Raw genomic sequence first — 21,084 nt, forward strand, 5'->3', positions numbered from 1 at the left:
CACAAATGGAAAAACTGCTCCTAAAATTTACATATATTTGAAAGGGACCCCAAATAGCCAAAACAATCTTTTTTCCTGTCCCCACCAAACAATCTGGAAAAGAAAGAACAAAGTTGGAAAACTTACTCTTCCCAGTTTCAAAACATACCACAAAGCTACAACAATCAAAATAATGTGGTATTGGTGACAGGACAGACATACAGACCAATAGACTGGAATTGAGAGTCCAGAAATAAACCTATACATCTATGACCAATTGATTTTCAACAAGGGTGCCAGGACCATTTGATGGGAAAAAGAACAGTTTTTTCCCTAGAAGGTACTGGAATAACTGAATTTCCATATGCAAAAAAATGTGGTTAGATTCCTACCTCATACCATATAAAAAGATGAGCTCAAAATAGATTAAATACTTCAAAGTAAAAGATAAACTATTAGGTTCTTTGAAGAAAACATAGATGTGAATCTTTGTGACCTTAGGTTAGCTAATTCTTGCTTCAGTATGACATCTAAATAAACTGGATTTCACCAAAATTAAAAAATTTTGTGTATCAAAGGACACTCTCACAAAAATGAAAAAATCCTACACGATGAGAGAGAAATATTCACCAATCATACATCTGATGCACATCCAGTATCCAGAATATATAAAGAACACTCGCAACTCAACAACAAAAAGACAAAGAATCCAATTTAAAAATGGGCAAAGGACTTGACTAAACATTTCAAAGAAGGTCTACAAATGGCCCCAAAGCCCATGAAATGGTGCTTGGCATCATCGGTCATCAGAGAAGTGCAAACTGAAATCAGAAGTAGGTTCTACTTCACACTCTAGGATGGCCAGAAGTAAGAAATACAAACACCAGAAAACAGTGTATCAGTGAGGATGAATCTGGAACCCTCAAACAATACTGGTAGGAATATAAAATGGTGCAACTGCTGTGGAAAATAGTGTGATGGTTCCAGCCCATTGCAGCCTTGACCTCCCAGGTCAAGCAAAGCGAAACAGAATTACCCTGTGACCCAGCAATTCCACTCCTAGATACAGAAACCAAAAGGTGTGAAAACGGCGTTCAAACACATGCATGTCCAAGAAAAGGCCACAGCAGCCAAAATGTGGAGACCACGCTCATATACGTCAACCTGAAGAATGAATAAACCAGTGTGCTCCATCCATGCAATGGAATATTATTCAGCCCATGAACAGGAATGAAGTGCTGAAACTATCCACAGTGCAGGTGAATCAACACACTCAGTGAAAAAAAGCCAGACGCAAAATATTGAGTGATGCCGTTTCTTAAACAGGCAGAGTAGCTAAATCACAGGGGAGAAGGCAGGCGGGTGGGTGCCAGGGGCTATGGAAGGGAGAAGAATGGGAATGGCTGCTTAATGCGCACAGATTTCCTTTTTGGGTGATGAAGATATTTTGGAACTAGGCAGGTGATGGTTGCACAATTCTGTGAGTATACCAAATGCTACTGAATTGAATACTTTAAAATCGCGGATTTTCAGTTATGTGAATTTCACCTCAACTTTTTAAAAAACGATGCTAAAGTTTTAATCTTGTCCATGTTCTCTCCGTCTCTGTCTCTCTGTCTCTCAGTTTCTCTCTGTGTGTCTCTCTCTGTCCCTCTTTGTCTCTCTCTATTTCTGTCTCTCTCTGTCTCTGTGCATCTTTATGTCTCTGTCTTTCTATTCCTCTGTGTCTTTCTCTTTTGGTCGCTCTGTCCCTCTCTGTCTCTCTCTCTGTCTTTGTCTCTCTCTGTGTGTGTCTTTCTCTGTCTCTCTCTGCATCTTTCTGTCTCTATCTTTCTCCATCTCACTGTTCCTCTCTCTCTGTGTCTGTGTCTCTGTCTCTCTCTGTGTCTCTGTCTGTCTCTATCTCTCTCTCTCTCTCTGTCTCTCTCTGTCTTTCTCTCTGTCTCTCTTTCTTCTCTAGGGTGCCCCCAAACCTCTCCCTTCTTGTAGGTCTTTAAGTTTGTGTATTTCCTCTGCAAGCCTGGCCTGTGCCCTGGCTCCTGGGAGCAGCCCCGCCACTGGCCATGGTTGGAGTCACCTTAGAATGCCCGCTTTCCTCTCCAGGGAGCAGGAGGAGGAGGGATACCCGAATAACCCCACGGGCTCAGTCCTGCTTCAGCCCCAGACCGTCCTCCTGGAGGTAAGCGGGAAGGACCCCAGCGTCCGCGTGAGGCACTGTTCCCACCGTGTGCACAGATGAGAATGTCAGGCAGCGCTAGGCGGGAGACTCTGTCCCACTCCAGACTCATCTGCCCTCCCCCAGACCACCCCCATACCTTTGTCCAGCACGGGCCCGAAGATGGCCAGGCTGTCGTGGACGGTGGTGCAGTTCCACCGGCGGCCGCGGAACTGGTGCTGGCACTCCTGGATGCCAATCTTGATGCCCTCAGCCACACTGGGCATGATCTCCACGTAGTTCCTGCAGAAGCGGAGCTGCTTGGGGACCAGGCCCGGGATGCTGGCACACAGGATGGGCTGCGAGCCCAGGGAGGAATACTGTGGCCCAACAGCCAGCGACCTGCAGAGGGGAAGATCCGGTGGTGAGTGTGGGGCTGGGACAGCGACACAGATGAGCAGGCTACAGACCCTTTGCTCTGGGGCCTCAAGCGCATTCGGGGGGCGAGACGCAGCTTCCACCATGAAGGAAATCTGATTTTTTATTTTGCAAGTAAGAGAATTTTTACTTAAAAGCCCAATTAAGGATTCTCTATGGCCTCTAAAATAATGTTTATAAACCATGCCTTCTAATTTTTCTTTTTTTGAGACAGAATCTCACTGTGTTGCCCAGGATGGAGTGCAGTGGTATGATCATGGCTCACTGCAGCCTCCCGATTAGCTGGGACTACAGGCACACACCACCAGAGCCAGCTAATTTTTATTTTTACAGTTTGTAGAGACAAGGTCCTGCTATGTTGCCCAGGCTGGTCCCAAACTCCTGGCCTCAAGTGACCTCTCGCTAGAGCCTCCCAAAGTGCTGGGATTACAGGCATGAGCCACCTTGCCCAGCTCTTAAGCCTGTATGTTATACAAGAAGTGCTTAATACAATGTTGTGTGCAGAATAAATACTCAATGCTGGCTATTTAATTTTTTCTAGATGTTTTGATATCATCTATGTGTCTTTCTGTATGTTTTATCTGGAAGTCTGATTTTACAAGGCCAGGACCCTGACCTGCCCTATCCCCAAAACTCAGCTCAGAATTCAAGTTGTCCAGATCTGTAACAGGAAATGATGCAGCCCCGCATTCCTGCTCAGCACAACTGCATGGGCCCCGTTCACACCAGGTTGACCTGGAGCCCAGTGGGGGACTCAGGGCTAGAACCTGAGAACCTCAGGCTGGGGACCGGGTCAGGTGGGGGCTGCCCAGAGGAGGGATGCCCTTGGCTTTGGGATTGGAGGAGGAGGCCTGGCTTCCGGGATGTAGGCGTGACCCAGCGCAGAAATCACTGTGGAACTCAGACCCATCCCGCCAGCCCGCAGGCCCACTTTTGGCTATGTACCCCTAGATGTAAACACGTGTCCACAATGAGACGTGTTCAGGAATCTTCCCAGGCCTTTGAGCCTGAGAGCAGGAACTTGGACGCCACCCAAGCATCCGTCAATAGGAGAGTGAATAAACAAATGAAGACTGCCTCCAGGGTGCCAGGCTGCTCAGAAACCCGAAGGCATGGGCTCCCGTGAGCACGTGGGGAGGAGGGGCTCAACTGTGAGATGCTCCTGGGGCCCTCCGCATCCCCCAATCTGAGCTCAAGACCAGGCAACACTCATCCGCGGGAGAGGTCAGCACCGTGGCAACCTCACTCCTCGTTTTCCAGGTCCCAACAGCTCCCAGGCTGTGCTCTGCTTTTGGCAAAAGGCATTCGACACCTGTGCCGTTTAAATTAATGTGATTAAGTTTAAAATTAATTAAAATACAAGAAATGTAAAACTCAGCCCTTCGGTGGCACCAGCCATGCTTCACGTGTGGCCCGTGGCTACCCTGAATGGGACAGTTAGATAAGGAATGTGCCTGTCATCAGGGAAGCTCTGCCAGGCCAGCCTGGCCGAAGTGCTCTGCGTTTGACTGCGATGTTGGTTATGTGAGTGCTTCACGTCAGAACGAATTGAGCCATGCACTTAGGGTCTTCCATTTTGCTGTACAAAATACACCTCAATTTAAAGAAATCACCAGGTCCTTTTGGGCACTGGTGGAGGTGGGTGGAGGGAGAGAGTTCCTTATGCTTATGACCACCTGTCGATGTGTCCACTGGATCCAACCAGTCTGGCCTCCGGACCGGACTCCCAGTGTTCAGGGTCCCCAATATGTCTACCCCCTGGAGATCTGGCCTCCCTCTCTCTAGTCACCCTCCCTCCTGTCTGTCCCTCATTTGAGTGCATAACCTCGCGCCAGACCCCACGGGCATCCCCAGGCCACCACTCAAGCCTGCACCCCTGCAGTCTGTCCTTGCACAGTCGGCTCCCTTGTTCACTTCTTTATTCATTAACTACACGCAGGTATCCTGCCCCAGGTGTCCCTGCACACCCCCTCCACCATTTTGTAGATCCCAGCACTCCCAGGAAGGCCAGCCCTGATGCAGGCTGGGTTGGTGTTCCTGCTGTAGGTAGCTGGGCAGTCTTTTTCCATGTCTCCTTCCCCATCCTCTCTCTTCCTTTGAGTCCCGGCAACTGGATGACCATCCGGGGTCCCTGGGGTATGGTCTGCACTGCCACTGCCCAGGGCCAAGTGGTGGTGACCAAGGTCAGCTGTCTGTGACCTGGACTGTGGGTGAGAGGCCTCTGGACAGGAGAAGGTGGGTTGAACCAGTCCAGGGAGGTGACCGTAGGGGCTGGACTCGTGGTTTTCAAACCATGCACCTCAGAGCACCCAGGAACCCCAGCAGAGGGGCCTGGGGGTGCCCATGGGTGAGGCCGGGAGACCAACTGTCTGCTTCGCCCAGGACTGCAGGGGCTTCCTTTTTTGTTTGTTTTGAGACGGAGTCTCGCTCTGTTGCCCAGGCTGGAGTGCAGTGGTGTGATCTCGGCTCACTGCAACCTCCCCCTCTTGGCTCAAGTGATTCTCCTGCCTCACCCTCCCGAGTAGCTGAGGTTACAGGTGTGCACCACCATGCCTGGCTAATGTTTGTATTTTTAGTAGACGGGGTTTTGCCATGTTGGCCAGGCTGGTCTCAAACTCCTGACCTCAGGTGATCCACCTGCCTTGGCCCCCAAAGTGCTGGGATTATAGGCATGAGCCACCGTGCCCAGGCAAGGGGCTTCCATTTTTAAGCCAGGGTGAGGTGGTTGCCCCAGGTGAGGTGCCTCCATTCCATGAACCCAGATGCTTCCCCTTCACCCATTCTATGGTGTGACTCCATGTGGGATGTTACTTGCAAAACATCCAGCACTGGTTCAGGACGTGCCTGCTACAGTGTTTGGGACAGAGCAGACTGACGTAAGCATAAAAAGATAAGACGGATAGATAGAGAATGAAGAGGGTGGTGGGTGTGAGATAAAGCAGGCTGACTTCAGTGTGAGCTGTGGACACACAAGGCTTTGATGTCCAAAGGCTGCATCTTTTCCAGATGTTTGAAAATTTTCCTAATGGAATGTTGTAGAGGACAAACATTTGAGTGTCATGGCTGAGGCCTGGGAGTGTGTCTGAGAAGGGCCGGGTACCCAGGCTCCAGGGCCAGCCTAGCTTACAGCCAGGGAAGTGAGCAAGAGGTGTCTGAAAGAAGGAAAAGCAAGAGTAGTTGAATGTCCTTTTTACTTGGAGACTTAGAATGAGGAGAAACAAAGGAATCCACTTAGAGCTTGCTGCTTACAAAACAGGGACTGGCCTGGGGGATGCGGCCATTTCCAAGGCGCATCCCTTCTCCGAGGCTAGATGCTGGATTCATTTTGGGGGCTGTCACTCTGCCCACCCCCAGAACACTATGACCAGCATGGAGCCGGGACCACCTCAGCTCGCAGGCTCGGGGCTGGGAGGGGCGGCCTTGTCCCTGGTCTCTAGATAAAGCAGAGCGGTGGACTCCCAAGTCTGAAGCCTCCATTCTCAGGGTGCTGAGTCAGCCAGTTCTGTGCCCCTCTCACCCTCCTCCCAGGTGGGCCCTGGCCCACCACCTTCCTGAGTATGGCCAGGGTGCAGGTGGCCAGCTGCCAGGCCAGAGGTGGCTCCACCATCCCTGGCCTCTAACAGCCCTGATGGGACCCCTCCCTTGACGGGCCCTTGGGGATTTGGGGTCAGGATGGGCTTCTCCTGCCTCCTGTGGACCAGAGGGCCCCTCCAGTTCGTTGAGTTGCTTCCTGAGAGATTTCTCCTTCTGATAGCACCAGGCCACCAGAAGGCCTGGGCCACACAGACCCTGCCTGAGGAGGGTGGAAAGCTGGCAGGCAGCGGGGAGCTCCTGTGGGGCCAGGGAGCAGTGCAGAGGAGGGCCCAGGAGGCTCACTGGGCCACCAGATTTTGGCTGGGCCTTGAAGGATCAGTTGGGTCATTAAAAAGAAAATCAAATATAAGGCTGGGCATGGTGGCTCATGCCTGTAATCTCAGCACTTTGGAAAGCTGAGGCAGGTGGATTGCTTGAGGCCAGGAGTTCAAGACCAATCTGGGCAACAGAGCAAGACCCCATCTCTACAAAAATACAAAGGTTAGCTGGGTGTGGTGGCACACACCTGTAGTCCCCGCTGCTTGGGAGGCTGAGGTGGGAGGATCACTTGAGCCCAGGAGGACAAGGCCACAGTGAGCTCTGATTACACCAGGCTGGGTGACAGAGTGAGACCCTGTCTCAAAAAAAAAAATCTAAATTGCACAGGCACTATCCCCACACCAGCCCCCAAAAGCTCCTAGGATCCAAATTTCTAATCCAAGGAGAATGCAGATGCCCGGAATCCATCAGTGCTTGGGAAACTATGACCTGTAACTTCCTCCTCCCACACCCTGTGGGCCAGGCTTGCCTGGGACAAGGGACAGACAGGCCTGTCTCAGGGTCTCGCCAGGGAGTATTGGCTGCAGTGAGTGGGGGAGGGGCTCTGCAAATGGAGAGTGAATGAGAACCCCGTCTTCGAGATTGAGTGTCCCCAGGGTCCTGTTCTCAGCGCAAGTTCTCAGGGTGCATCAAATACAATGCAACCTGGACTCCCGGATCCCACCTTGGAACGTGAAAAGGATGTTCATGCCCAAACTGGGGAGGTCAGTCTGCGTTAGCCAATGGCAAAGCCCCAGTGCTGTTCTCTTGCTTTGTATTTTTTGTAGAGATAGGGTCTTGCAGCACTGGGAGCCAGCAGATACTCCCTCTCACTTTCCTGCTCATGCTGGCATTTCCTGACCACCTCTGAGTTCCAACACCTAAGCTTCTCAGACCCAGAGAAGGAGAAGGATCTGAAGGCCAGGCTGCCACCTCCAGCATCTTGCTATGCAAGCTCCAGGGGCCCGAGCCACCGCTGTCTCCGCCAGCCCACTGCCATGGCCTTTATTGTTTGTTAAATTTTATTAATTTACTTTTTTAGAGATGAAGTCTTGCTCTGTCGTCTAGGCTGAGGGCTCACTGCAGCATTGACCTACAGAGCTCAAGGGATCCTCCCATCTTAGCCTCAGCCTCCCAAGTAGTTGGAACCACAGGCCTGTGCCATGATGCCCGGTTAACTTTTGTATTTTTTGTAGAGATGGTGTCTGTCTATGTTGCCCAGGCTGGTCTTGAACTCCTGGACTCAAGCCATCCTCCCGCCTCGGCCTTCCAAAATGCTGAGATTATAGGTGTGAGCCACCGCGCCTGGCCACTGTGGTCTTTAGAGAGCTAGTCCCTCCTCTTCCCTCCTCCTGCGGCCTCTCCACCTTTCCAGCACTCTTGTCTCTGAAAGGGAGGCTTGCTGAAGCTGGTTGTTTCTCCCTTCCACTAGCCAGCATCGCTCCTCTTACTACCACCACCCAGCCCCTTACCTGGCCTCCACCTGCTGGGCAGAGCTCACTGGTGACCTCCCCACAGGCTCTAGTTATGTGGCTCCCTGAAACCCACACGACCTGGATAGGTGGCACTGGGACCTCCCAGAGCAGGAAGCCAAGGCTCAGGGAATGGAGCTTTGCCACAGCCACCGGCTAATACAGCAGAACAGGGCTTCCCGCATGTTGGCCTCCAGGGGCCACTGCTTTCTAAGATCTTACAATGCCCTTCAAATGTGTTGATATAGTTTGGATGTGTGTCCCCTCCAAATCTCATGTTGAAATGCGACCCCCAGTGTTGGAGGTGGGGCCTAGTGGGCCCCACCCATTTAGGTCTCAGACGCAGATCACTCGTGAATGGCACAGTGCCCTCCCTGCGGTAATGAGGGAGTTCTCCCTCTATGAGTTCATGCAGGAGCTGGTTGTTAGAAGGAGCCTGGCACCCTCCCCTGCCCCCTCTCCCGCGTGTGACACACGTACCCCCCCTTTGACTTCCACCATGAGTGGAAGCTCCCTGAGGCCTCAGCAGATGCCGGTGCCATGCTTGTACAGCCTGCAGAACCCTAAGCCAATTAAACCTTTTTTCTTTCCAGTCTCAGGCATTCCTTTATAGCAATGCAGAATGGACAAGTACACGTATGAAACCCCAGTCCCTGCAAAATAACATTTATAAATGAGTCAGAGATAAATGGCGCAAGTCACACAGACCCTGGACAGCCTCCTTGCAGCTGATGACCCAAGACATCATAGGGCTTCCTGTCCCCAATGCAGCCCCCTTTCCACCCCTGGAGGCCACCCAGGGGGACATGGGTGGTGGCCCTAACAGTTGCACCTGCAGCTTTGGGACTGTTGGAACCTCAGTTTCCCCAGCTGAACTGGGCGGTTGTGGTTTAGAACAGGGTCCTCCCAGGGTGGCCCCAGGAGCGTGAGTGCCACGGGGAATGTGTGCTGGGTTCACCCAGGCTGCCTCTAGCTTGGACATTCTAAGGCTGACGGGGAAACTTCTATGGCTTCCTTGAGTCTAAACTTGCTCCATGGCCCGTGTCTGTCTTCATGAGGACTCTGAGGGTCCTTGGGGGCTCCCTTGGGTTGAGTCCCTGGGGAGTCAGCCTTGCTGATAATCACCCTGGGGGGTCAGGGACCTACCTCCACCCTCTCTAGTCAGTAGGATCCCCAAAAGAGCAAGGTAGTAGCAGGCGCTTAAAGCACATGCGGGGGACAGAAAGGGGCAACATCGGGTGCCCAGAAGGTGACGGGCACAGACAGACCCTGAGCACTGGCTGTCAGTCTGTGGCTCCTGCCTGCTCATGGCCTCAGGCGGAGCAGCCACGAGTGGCCACTGTCCTGCCTGGTGCCCTAAGACAAGCGTGGCCCCAGCCAGCAGGCAGGGCCAGGAGCTCCCACTTGGGCTTCTGGGGCTTCTGATGAATTCTCCAATCTCCCCTTCGACCTCTCCCACGCTTTGTAGGCATGCAAACAAGTGTCTGGTCAGGGACGAAGGGTACTTGCTGAGGATCACTCACACAAGGAACCACAGGTAAGCACTTGGGCGGCGGGGGTGGGGCGGGAGGCGGGGGTGGGGCGGGAGGTGGGGGTGGTGGTCTTGCCATCCATCACTCCCTACTCACTTCCTGGATGCCAACGATCTGGATCACAGTGAGGTCTGGGCCCTGCCTCAGGGTGGTGGGAACAGCAGGGGCAGGAAGGCTGGGCCCAGTCCCCGGGGAGAGGCTGAGGCCAGCCTGCCCTCCCTGCCCCCATGCCCTGCACCCCGAGCCTGTGATTCACCGGATGAGGAATTCATTCCCTCTCCCCTCTCACTGCCAACACCACAGCGTCCCAGGAAGAGTCCATGTTTCCCACGTCCAGCTGCCACACAGCTGAGTGGCTGGAATTCTAACTGCCCAACTGGATGGGACACCAGATATCCCTCTGGCTGTGCAAAATTGGTGTCCCAAGGGAATGTGACCCTGCTCTTCCAATATCTCCAGCCTCTCTTGCTCTGTCCCCTTTCCCTGGAATCCCAGCTCTGGAGGGAACGGCAGGGCTGGGCTAGCAGATCGCAGTACCAGCACCACAAGGCCTAGTGGAACCATCGTGTGATCATCCAGAAGGCCCCAGAAATGGAGATGATGCTTAGTGAGTTTTCAAAAACAGAACACAAACTGTTTCTATACTTAGAAAAACAAAAAGTTGAAAAAGTTGATAAGATCACAGACTTGTCTTTCCTTCCAGATTTTCACTAATGCTGTTAGGTTTTGTTTTGTTTTGTTTTGTTCCTAATAATCGTTTGTTTTGAAGGGGAGGCTGTCATATTCACTCAGAACACACACAAATGTAGTTTTATAAAATGGCCCCAGTCCCTAGACCCATGGCTTCCGCCTGTGGCCAAAGTCACAGCAGCCATGCCTCCAGCCCACAAGCACTAATGGTTTTTCTTCCCCACTCCCTCACTTCTGTTGAAAGGCTGGGCAGCTCGCCAGAGGTACAGCAGAGATGCTGGCTGTGACATGCAGGGGAAGAAGGAGGCTGGCCCAGGACCACAAGGCGGGCGGTAGGCCAGCCCAGTCCGGGCCACGCTGGGCTCCCCGGCTTGGTTTGGTCCCATGTGCAATTTCCCATCTTATGTGGCGGCACTGGAGGTGCTACCTAATCCCTGTGGATGGAAGCTCAAGGCAAAGCGTGGGGGCCTTCTCGCAGCCACACAGCTGTGGGGGTCCTGAGTGGCCACCATATCCAGCCTCCACTGTTCCTGTGCAAGTCCTTCTGAGGCTGGCAGGCTCTTAGGTTTCTCAAGTCCAGGCCTGGTGTCTTTTAGCAGTAAAATTTAGCAAACTCAGAGCACCCATGTACCAAGGGCACGGCTCTGTGCTTGCATGTTTGCTGGGGGCGTGGGGACCTCACAGTAATGCTCCACGCAGGCGTGTGGACAGGCCTGGAAGGCAGGCATGGGCTCCAACTCGGGCCCTGTTACTCGCTTGTTTGTTTGCTCTTTCTCTCTTTCCCCTCCTGGGCCTCAGTTTCCCCATCTGTCAAATGGGGTAATGGACCCCTCTCCTACCTGAAGCTCTGAGAGAGGAGGGGAGCAGTGCATGGAATGGGGACACTGATCTCAGGACCTGCTGCCCTGCTGGATGTCATCTCAGCCTCCTCCTGGCCTGAGAGGGACCCAGTGCACCCCACTTGCGGGCCTGCCAGGGCCACCCCTCCAGGATGCAATTTGTGCCCTGAGTCCAGCTGGTCGCCTCCTGGGACCCCTCTGGCTCCAGCACAGCTGCAATGCAGGCAGGTGTGGAGGACCAGGGCAGGTGGGTGTCTCTGCCATTGAGGGTCCTGCTTGGGCAGGTGGGCTTCCCCTCTGTGGGGCCTCTGGAGCAAACATCCTGTTCCAAATCTTTGTCTTCTTAAGATCAGGGCCACTCCATGGGCGGTGATAAGGCTTCCTTCCTCAGACCTGAGGCTCGAAGTGTTTCCCTGTTGGTGGATGACCTCCCATCTCGCCCAGGCTGAGACTGCCCGAGGGCACCCACCTGCCCGGGAGACCCCCAAGGTTCTGGTTTCTTCTCACACCCAGTGGTGGAACTGCAGCTGCCTAGAAGACCACTCTTGGCAGCTCAAGCACCTTGTGAGCCGGCCAGGGTCCCCAGGACTTAAGGCCCCCAGGTCCCTCCTGGGTGTCGGCAACCCTTCCCAGTCCAGGCTGCCCGGCCCTGCCTGGAGCTCTCCCAACCCGTACCTCCTCCTGCCCGCCGGCCCAGCTGGGATTACTGACACATACTTTGAACGAGTCCCAGCAGGCACAGCGGCTCCTGTGCCCGCGGCCACGCACTTGCCAGTTTCCCTGGGCGGCAGCGGCACGTTTTGCCGGGGAAGGAATGTGGAAGCAGCAACGTGAGAGACACCTCCAGGGTGTCACCTGGGGAGGCCAGTAGGGAGGCCAAGGAAGAGGCCATGTGCCCCTCACCAGCCTCAGGGCTGTAACCAGTGAGGGGTGGGGTGGGGGATTGTCCAACATTAAAGTGCACAGCCTGGGCCACGGAACAAGACCCCATCTCAACAAAAAATGAAAAACACTAGCCAAGCGTAGTGGCACGAGCCTGTAATCCCAGCTACTCACAAGGCCAAGATGGGAGGACTGCTGGAGCCCAGGAGGTCGAGACCAGCCTGGGCCACATGGTGAAACCCATCTCTACAAATATACAAAAATTAGCTGGGAGTGGTGGTGCTCGCCTGTGGTCCCAGCTACTCAGGAAGCTGAGATGGGAGGATCACTTGAGCCCATGAGGGTCGAGGCTGCAGTGAGCCAAGATCACATCACTGCACTCCAGCCTGGGTGACAGAGTGAGACCCTGTCTCTGGGGCTGTACAGGTCTCCTTTGTGAACGACATTCCTTTTCTTCGGCCTCGGTAGCTGCAGCTCAGCACCTCCCTGGTACCACTTGGGGCACAGGCTCTCATCCCTAGGGAGCTTTTTCTCTTTGGGAGCCAGAACCAGCCTCCTTGGCACCTGCAACCTCTGCCCCAGCCCTTGCCCCTTGAGCCACAGTCTAATCCTTCTTCCCCAACCAATAGCCTTCAGAGACATGAAGCGGGTCTTCTGAACAGAAACAGCAATCAGCCCTTCAACTACTCTTAAAGGGGGCAAGTTAGAAGTCTCACGTTTGGGTCAAAAATCCAATGGATGAGGGCTACAGGCAGTGGTCCACATTGAGAGAGCCCCCCCACCCCCATTACTCCAGGTGTGGCTTCAGGCTGGCTTTCTCAGACTAGAGTCCCAACAGAGGGATGTGGTTGGTTTGTTTTTAAATTTCCATTATTACAAAATCCACAGAAATGGTTGCAGCACCGTCAAACCGCTACAATGTCACCAAATCCTTTTAAAATTCCCATTTCTGTTCTGATTTCTTCATGGCAGGTGGCCAAGCTTCACATTTGGGCTCTGCGTGGTAGGCCCCACATTGAGAAGCCCCAACGGGGTCCCTGGATGGAGATGGCGGGAGCCCTGTCGCCTGTATCTTGGGAGGGCTGCTGCACACCGGAGCTTCCCTCCTCACAGTACGGTGATGTGCACAAGGGACCCAGTGGAAGAAGTGGCCACCGGGCAGTCACCACCCCTAAGACTGGGCTGCTATGACTGTATCTACTCATCCTGCTCTCCCTGCTACAAAAGATTCCAGGAGGCTTATGCGAAGCAAACATCGTTAGAACAAGCCCTGTGAGTCAGAGGGGCAGCTGGCCTCAAGGGCCCAAGCTGGCCAGTGCCTGAGGTGCGAGCACCAGGCAGGAGGAGCTTTGCACTCTGGAAGGGTGCTGTGCGTCCCTGAGGCGGCTACGGATCCTGGCAGTCATGCAGGGCCAATGTCTGGTTGCAGACACTTGACGTGTGGCCACTCCTGACTGTCACCCTCAGGAGGGGTTTGTGTGTGGGCAGCTCTGAGAAGCAATGCCACCCCCAGGGCCCTGAGATCCCACAGCTCTGGGAGGGCTGGCCTGGTGGCTCCACTCAGCTCGTTTCACGAGTTTTATTTGCTAGTGACTGCTGTCCTCAGCACCAGAGGCAGAGACGAGAGGCAGAGACTGCAAAAGACAGAGAGACAGAGATGAAAAGAGATAGAGTGACAGAAACAGGCAGAGAGAGACAGGACAAAGACTGAAAGAGAGAGACAGACACAGAGAGATAGAGACAGAGACGGGCAGAGACAGATACAGGGAAGAGAGAGAGACAGGGAGAAACTGAGAGACAAAGGTATGGAGATATGGAGGGACAGAGGCAGGGAAGAGAGAAACAGAGACAGAGAGACACAGACAGATGCGGGCGAAGGGAGAATGAAGAAGGGGCTAAGGTAAGGCCAGGCCTGCAGAGGGAGTGCGCCAGTGGCAGGCTAATATGGAGGCAGGGTGACTCTGGGAGTGGCAACCATCCCTCCTATCACAAGGTCCTTCCCATCTGAGCTTCTGGGTACCCTGGGCCATGTCCCTGCCCTGCTCGACTGGCCCCTCTCAGTCCCCGAAACACCCATGCTGCAGCCACCTGCCCACACACCACACACGTATGCCTGACCCATCATTCCAGCTGAGCTCCTTCTCTCCCGCACCCTTTCCTGGCTCCTGCCTCTCTAAGCTGCCTCTTCACCCGACCCCTCTTCCAGTCAGGCTGTCTCCCCACCACAGTGAGGCCCACCAGGACTGAGGACACAGGGGCGAAGTGCCTGGCGGTGGTGCAGTGCAGACACTGGCTGAGCAGGGCCTCCAAGTGTGCTGGCCCTCCAGCCCATGAAGGGCTAGGAGGAGGGGCTGAGCTCTTGTGCCCAGGAGGTTGTTTGCACCCATGAGTGTGTAGGAGAGTGGGGGCCTGAAAGGGCCTACATGTTCTGTTGAGGGCTGTGTGAGGTGCCCTATAAAAATGGAGGTCGTGATGTGTTTCTGTCATAGTGACAAGCTCGAGGCCCAGAGGGATGTGAGGGAGACCCTGGAGGGAGCATGAGCGAGGCTGTGGAGCAGGCCAGGGGCAGGCAAAAGGCTGGACACAGCCCACACTGCACTTCACTGGGACAACTGGGGTGGCCATCTGCAAGCAGCCAGGTCTCTGTGCTTGGGATCCCATAGTCCAGCAGGAGCTGGTGATGGCCGGGCAGAAGGAATGGCCTGAGAGGGAGAGCAGGGCTGGGTAAGGGGTGGAGCTTGCTGTGCTCCACTAGGCAGCGACGGTGGCTATGGCCAGGCCTGGCAGCAACTCCAGGTGGCTGGGAGGGTGTGGGTCCCAGGGGAGGGCCAGGACTGAGAACAGAAGCAGGAGGTGGCTGTGGCGGGAGTGCCACAGCCCAGTCTGGTAAAGGCAGCAGAGGGACTTGAAAGATGAACAAAATCCAGTTGCAAGCCCCGAAGTGGGCTTGGACCCTGGGGAGGCAGTGGCGGGAGGCACAGGCCCACCTCTAGGGTCCTGGTGGGGTCCCTGGGGAGATGACAAGATTCCGTTAACCCAGACATGGGAAGAAGGGAGAGGTGCTCCGAGTGCCCTGGAGTGCGGGTGTGCCTGGGGATTGTTCTCAGATGGAGCCATGGTCTCCTTGCAGCGCAGCTACCCTGTCCTCTGTCCATGTGGGCTCCTCCAAGAATTCTTGTTCCTGAGAACTCAGCTTAGAAGGGGCGTGCTGGGAGGCTGGGGCCACTAGGTTCCTGCCGTCTGTGGCCTCATGGGACGCAGGTGGGCAGGTGCATATGCTTTGGTCTGGTCTCCTGCCTGTCTCCTCTCTGTCACTGGATGAGCTCAGAATGGATGCCCCTGGACGTCTGTGCAGCTCTGGGCCATTCAGTGTTAGGCTAGGCCCGTCTCTCTGCATTTCAGACCCTCTCAGCCTTGGGACCACTGGCATCTGCTGCGTGGGTATAAGACACCTCTGGGCCACCCAGCCCTGGGGAGGCAGGTGGCCCTTCACACTCTCACAGGGCTGCTGGCCACAGGGACACCTTTGCCTCTCCCTCTGCCAACTTCAAAAGCCTAATTACCCTGATTTGGGCTGTTTCCTGGTTTGTTTCTCCAGGTGAGGAGATTCCCCTTCACTTTCACTTTCATGTGCGGGTGATGGTGGAGGGGGGAGAATCAAGGGGCCAGCGGCTTCATGTTAGGGAGGGGCTGGGGGCACAGGTGAGGAGTTACAGAGAGGCCCCCCACCCCAGCCTGCTCTGTTCCACTGGGGCTCACCAGGAGCCCACCTGGCAGGGGCCAAGGTCCCCTTCTCCCCTGGTGATGCTTAATCTGGGGTGGATGCGGGGAGGCAGGAGAAAGGAGGAGATGCTCTACCGGGTAGAAGACCAGAGGAAGAGAGAGAATCTTCCCCGGCTATTAAGGCTATTAAACTGTAGGATGCCAGTGGCAGGGGTCCAGCAGCAGGGGTCCTGCAGCGCTGTGTCCTTCTGTGAGTCTTCTTCCCTATGCTGCCAGCGTGCTGCTCATGCCTGGGGGAAGTCATGTCTTTGCTCCAGCCCGAGCAGCCTGCCTGGGAGCAGAGAGGGGATCAAGAAGGGGGCAGACTTGTCCCCAGGGAGCCAGCCTCCCCCAAGGGGAGGCTGCTTCTCAGGAAGCAGAGAATCCCCAAGTGTGAGAACCCTACTGAGAACAAAGTGGGGGTGGGGATTGGGGAGGGGTCCTCACCACCCACCCCCGTCAGTGTCAGGTGGGGTTCTATGCCCCGCTTCCCTGTGTGGCCAAAGGGCTGTCCTGGACTCTTGATAGGAGGGTGCGGAGGGTACAGGGACTTCACTTCTCTGCTCCTCCTGGCTCCCCTGCAGAATGCCTGACTGTCCCCGAGGGTGTCTCAGGGTCCATTCAGGGTAGAACACAGGGGGCCCAGGTGAAAAGGAGGTATACATGCGTATGAGGTGGATGGGGACCGAGGCTAGGAACCCTCAGGGCCGACAAGACAAAGATCCTAGGGCGCGGGGTTGCCAGGAGGCTGGCGACATTTATGGGAAGGGCGCGGGGGCGAAGGCGCTTCCTTTTGCGCTCAGGAACGCGGCGGCGGGTTCTAATTAGAAGCCTGGTGCGTAAGCCGGCAGCCCTCGGGGCTCTCTCGGACGGACGCGCTGCCCCTGGCTCCCTGCGGCCGTCTGGACGCGCGTCAGTATCCCCGCGCCCCAAGGCGAGCCCCGAGCCTGACCCTCAGGTGGGCCACTGGGCGCAGCAGGTGCCGCACGGGAAATGGGGCACGCGGAAGTAGGGGCGCGCGGGGGTCCCCGAAGCGCGTCCCCGCGGCCTCGCGGCCTCTTCCAGGCCCTTCAGCTGCCTAGGGCTGCCCCTTCCCCTCCCCGCTGCTCCTGGCCCGGCGCCCCTACCGCGGGAGCCCCCGCTCCTGAACCATCTCGAAGAGAAAAATTATTATCGGATTAGATGTACCTCGGCTCGCTGGGTCTCCCCCCTTCCCCTCGGCGTAATTATTATAATTCCAGGCTGCCGTCGGAGAAGGATGGGGGGGAGTGTGCATGCTTGTGGGGAGGCTTCTCTCCAACTGTGGGTCCTACCAGCGCTGCGCCCGGCCCTACGCGCCCACATTCCTCCCACTTGTGTTCCTCAATCTTGGGCATCTCAGAGCGCCCTTAATTCGGAACTGGGGTGATCCTTGCTTGGTAAGGGCTCTGAGGGATCACAAGCCCTGGCGAAAGTGTGGCCACCGTTCCCCCTCCCACAGGATATGTGCAGTGGAGGTGGGAGGCCTGAGAGAGACCTTTCGGGACCCTTCCTTTGGTTTATCTGCACTTCCATCGCCAGGCTGGGGAGGGTCTCACGGAACGCGCCTTTTCTGGTGTGGAGGGCGCAGCACAGCGCTTTCTAATTGAGGGTCCTGGAGCCCCTCACACCCCGTGCTTAACTCACCCTTAACTCTCTCTACAGCAGCCCCTCATTGCCAGGTGGACCCATGCGGAGGGCTCGCAGAGAGGGCCCCTGGAAACCCCCGTGCCCGGACTGCGGCGGGGAGGCGCGCGGGGCCCAGGGCCGGCCCCCAGTGCGCCCCGCCGCCGGCTCTGCGCCACTCCCCGCCGGGTCCCAGCTTTCTTTACGTAACCACGCTGCTCCGAGCTGTTCAGTCTTGTCTCATCGACTTTGTTTTAAAACGTGTGTGTGTGTTTGTCTGTAAGATACGGTTTTTGAGGAAAGTCTCCGGCGAATTCTCTCTCGCTGGCCCTCTTCCCTCGCCTGTCCCCTGGCCTCGAGCTGCCTGTCCCCTCGGTGACCGTGCGTGCCGACCTTCTTTCAGCCTCTCTCCAGCCCACTGCTCGCCCTGTCCGACGCCAGGGGCAGCTAGGACCTCCGCAACCTCCCCTACTCCCCCGCTCGGGAATCAATGTCTCCGGAAGCTCCGCCACCCACGCGTCCCAGCGGCCTGAACAGGTCCAAAGTGGCCGTCAAGGAAAACCAACCGCCCGCGGCCCGCACGCGGGGCTGGAGCAGAAGGGCGCGGGCTCGGGCCACCGCGGGGTCCCTGCCCGAGGGGGCCGTCTGCTGCGGGCGCGGCGCACAGGGGCAGGGGCGAACGCGAGGAGGCTCACTCACCACCAGATCGGGTAGCTGCCCAGAGCCTGCTTCAGGCTGCAGAGGAGTAAGAAGTATCCGAGTGGGGCCATCGCCGCGCGAGAGGGCGCGGAGGGCCGGGAGTCCGCCCCGAGAGCGTGAGCGCCGGGGGGGGCCGGGCCCTGGGAGCTGGCGCGGCGGCGTCGCTGGGCCCTCCTGCGGCCGCGGGTGCGCGGGTGTGCGCGGGCTCCGAGGGCGGCGCTGCGCCAGGTGGGCCGGCGGCCGGGCTGCGGGCCGAGGCCCGGGGCGGCGGGGGCGGGGCAGCGCCGCGGGGGGCGCCCGCCGGGGCCAGGGCCCGGGCGGGGCAGGCAGGGGCAGGCGGGGCCCTGGGAGCCCGAACCGCGGCGGCGGCGTTGGCCCCCGCCTGCTGCCGTGGGTGCCGGTGTGTCTGAGGACGTGCTGGTGTGCGGGCCCCCAGGTGTGCGCGGCGCGCTGGGGTGCGCCAGATGGGCAGGCGGCCGGCCCGGGGCTGAGCGATCCGCAGGCGCCCTCCTGGAGCTCCCGGGCCGCGTCCTGGGTTTCCAGCCCCGCGCGCCCTGCGCTCACGGTGGGACCCGCAGTCCCTCTCTCGCTCCTGGTCTATGGCGAGCTCCGTCTCTTGCCCCCGAGGTGGCTGGGCTAGGGCTCCCCTTCATCCATCAACCTTCTCGGGGCGGGGGTTTGGGGAGGGAGCGGACGGTTGTCGGGTGCACGTCCTTTGGCCCCGTCTGCCTGCGGCCGGACTCCTTCCGCTGAGACCAGGGCTGCCCGCGCCTTCGGCGGATAGAAAGGGTCCGGGATGGGTGCAGCCTGCAATGGGGACAGCGGCCAGGTGGACCTCCAAGGTGCAGCCACGCGTCTGTGGGTCACAGTTGGGGACGAGTGGGACCCTCTCTGTGGCGCAGGGATTGACCCCTCCATTTTTCTCCCCATCACTCCACCAGGGAAGAGAACAGTGGAAGCCCCTGACGCGATGGGACGGTGGGGAAGCGCAGTGCTGCCCCCAGGTTCTGGGACCACCAACCTCCAGGTCTGCCCAGAGCTATGCAGCCTGTTCCGACAGAGGGATTTCTGACTGTTTAGTTAAGCTTTAGGAGTTTGCTGATGGAGAGGGGAAGACCTGAGAGGGAAAGTGACTTGCCCAAGGTCACCCAGTGACCAGTCAACTCTCCAGCTCCCAGTCATTTGCATATCCATGTGTTGCCCCGGGAGCCGCCTGGGGAGATTGTAATTTGCAGAGGGGAAGTGTCCCCAGCCTCCCCCGGGGGACCTAATAACTGGGATGGTTAAGAGGCACTCTCCCACCGCGGCTGGTCCTCCTGCAGTCACACTGTGACCTAAGCTCAGCAGGAATCTTGGTTACCGCGTTGGAATTGAGGAAGGAGGCTCCGGGAGCTTCTGAGAGCTCCAAGCAACTCCAGACTCATCCGTGGTGTGTTCTCTGGGGATACTGCACTGCCCAGCCTGTGGGCTAGGCCTCCTGTGCGGCTGCAGAGTTGCGGGAGGGAGGTGCATGGAGAGGCAGGGATGGGCATGTGGCCGCTTCTGTGCAGCTTCTCAGGGAGGGGGTGGCTGAGATGTCCCCAGGTGTGTCACTGGCTGGCTGATGGAGGCAGCTGCTTCCCACAGTGTGCCCCACTCACAGCTTGGTTCTGCGTTTGCAGAGGGAGCCTGTGGTCCTGTGGACACCGGCCCTAGGGGTCACCTGGTGACTATGTCAGGAGTCCTGAATTCAGAGTGACAGCCTTTCTCTTTGAAAAAAAGTTCCCTTTGCTCCTCACTACCTTGGGAATCCAGTTTCCGCTACGCATGCCCGGCCGCCCACCCGCTTCTCCCAGGCACTGCGGGGCCCCCACCCTCAGAGGGAAAGAGGGAAGAGCTCTGGAATGAAGCGGCGGTGGGGGCAGGGAGGGGGAGGGGAGGAGCGTGTTTGTGCTCCTCTGGACTTGGCCTTGCAGCAAAAATCCCACCCAATTGTGGTACTGGGGAAAAACCTGGGCTGCAGGTGGGGTGGGCGCCTGAGCCCAGCCTGAGGCACGCAGACTCTTGTTACCCCCACCTCCCCAGAAATGAGGCTCGGGGATTAGAGCCCCCTAGAGGATGCCAGCTCTGCCCACCGACAGGATGGGCCTCGTGACCTCACTGAAGGGGGCAGGTGAGCGCAGCCTGCTCAGTCCTGCCCTCTTGCCCCTTGGTTTCCCAAGCCCCTCCTCCTGGCTGCTTTCTTCTCCCCCATCAGGCCCCATCCTCTGCCCGTGCCACCTGGGTAGTGGACACACTGAGATCTGGCCGCTTCCCAGGCTGCAGAAGATGAAGGGAGGAGCAGACTCCGAGGCCCCAGGCAGCTCAGCCTGCCCAGGCCAGGCTCTCAAGCGAGGGCTCCTGTTTCTGAAGACTCTGGATACCAGGGAGCCAGGGTAGGCTGCATGGAGGAACGAGCGGAGGCTTCTGGAACTAGCTCCTCGGTACCTGCCTGTACCACGTGGGGCTCCTCCTTCCCTCTGTGAGCCTCCTGAGAGCCTCGGCTCCTGAGCAGCCAAGTCAGTGGGGCTGAGCTGGGGTGGGGTGGAGAGCAGAGCGGGAGAGCAAGGGTGGGACCCCAGCTGGGTGTCAGGGGCCTGAGGGGCTTCTCCTGAGTGTCTTCCAGGCTCGGGTGATGTTGCCTACAGCACCTCTTGTCCCTTGCTTGGGGTGCAGAGGAAGGTGAGGGGCCTCCCTGGAAGCGCCCTCTGCTGTTGCCTAAAGGGAGCTGTCCCTGACCAGTCTGTCAAGGTCTATGTCCCCACCTGTGCATTGCGCTGGGGACTGGGATGGCATAGGTTGAGGTCAAGGCATAGGGCAGGCTCCTGGGGGCATGCCGGGTGGGTGCTGAACGGTGACTGAGACCCGGCCCTGTCTCCACAGACCTCCTTGTTGGCCAGGACACAGACCCACATTCCAACACTTGGAACGGGGAGGTGGGTGAGACCTTTGAAAGCCAGCGTCAGGAAAGGGCTAATCGTCCTCAGAGAGGGCACGTGTGAGAAGGCCTGACAACCGGGCAGCTCTGGAGCTAAGCCCTGAGCAGCCAGCCATGTGTTTGATAAAACAAAACTCCCCATGTA

General features: G+C 57.1%; 1 protein-coding gene and 1 pseudogene across 2 annotated transcripts in view; one reads left to right on the forward strand and one right to left on the reverse strand.

The window, feature by feature from the left end:
• The window catches only part of WNT3A (Wnt family member 3A), a 53,949-nt gene extending 35,787 nt beyond the window's left edge, over positions 1-18,162 (reverse strand). For both annotated transcript variants that reach the window (XM_063791022.1, XM_003949709.4), the window contains exons 1-2: positions 17,984-18,162; positions 2,295-2,536 (exon numbers count right to left, since the gene is read on the reverse strand). In XM_063791022.1, the coding sequence (XP_063647092.1) occupies positions 2,295-2,536; positions 17,984-18,054 (313 nt within the window). In that variant the 5' untranslated portion in view covers positions 18,055-18,162. The remainder of the gene's footprint in view (positions 1-2,294; positions 2,537-17,983) is intronic.
• A 617-nt stretch (positions 18,163-18,779) lies between these two features.
• The window catches only part of LOC129143123 (protein capicua homolog), a 30,122-nt pseudogene continuing 27,817 nt past the window's right edge, over positions 18,780-21,084 (forward strand).

This window comes from Pan troglodytes, chromosome 1, assembly GCF_028858775.2.
Source record: "Pan troglodytes isolate AG18354 chromosome 1, NHGRI_mPanTro3-v2.0_pri, whole genome shotgun sequence".
Classification (NCBI taxonomy): domain Eukaryota; kingdom Metazoa; phylum Chordata; class Mammalia; order Primates; family Hominidae; genus Pan; species Pan troglodytes.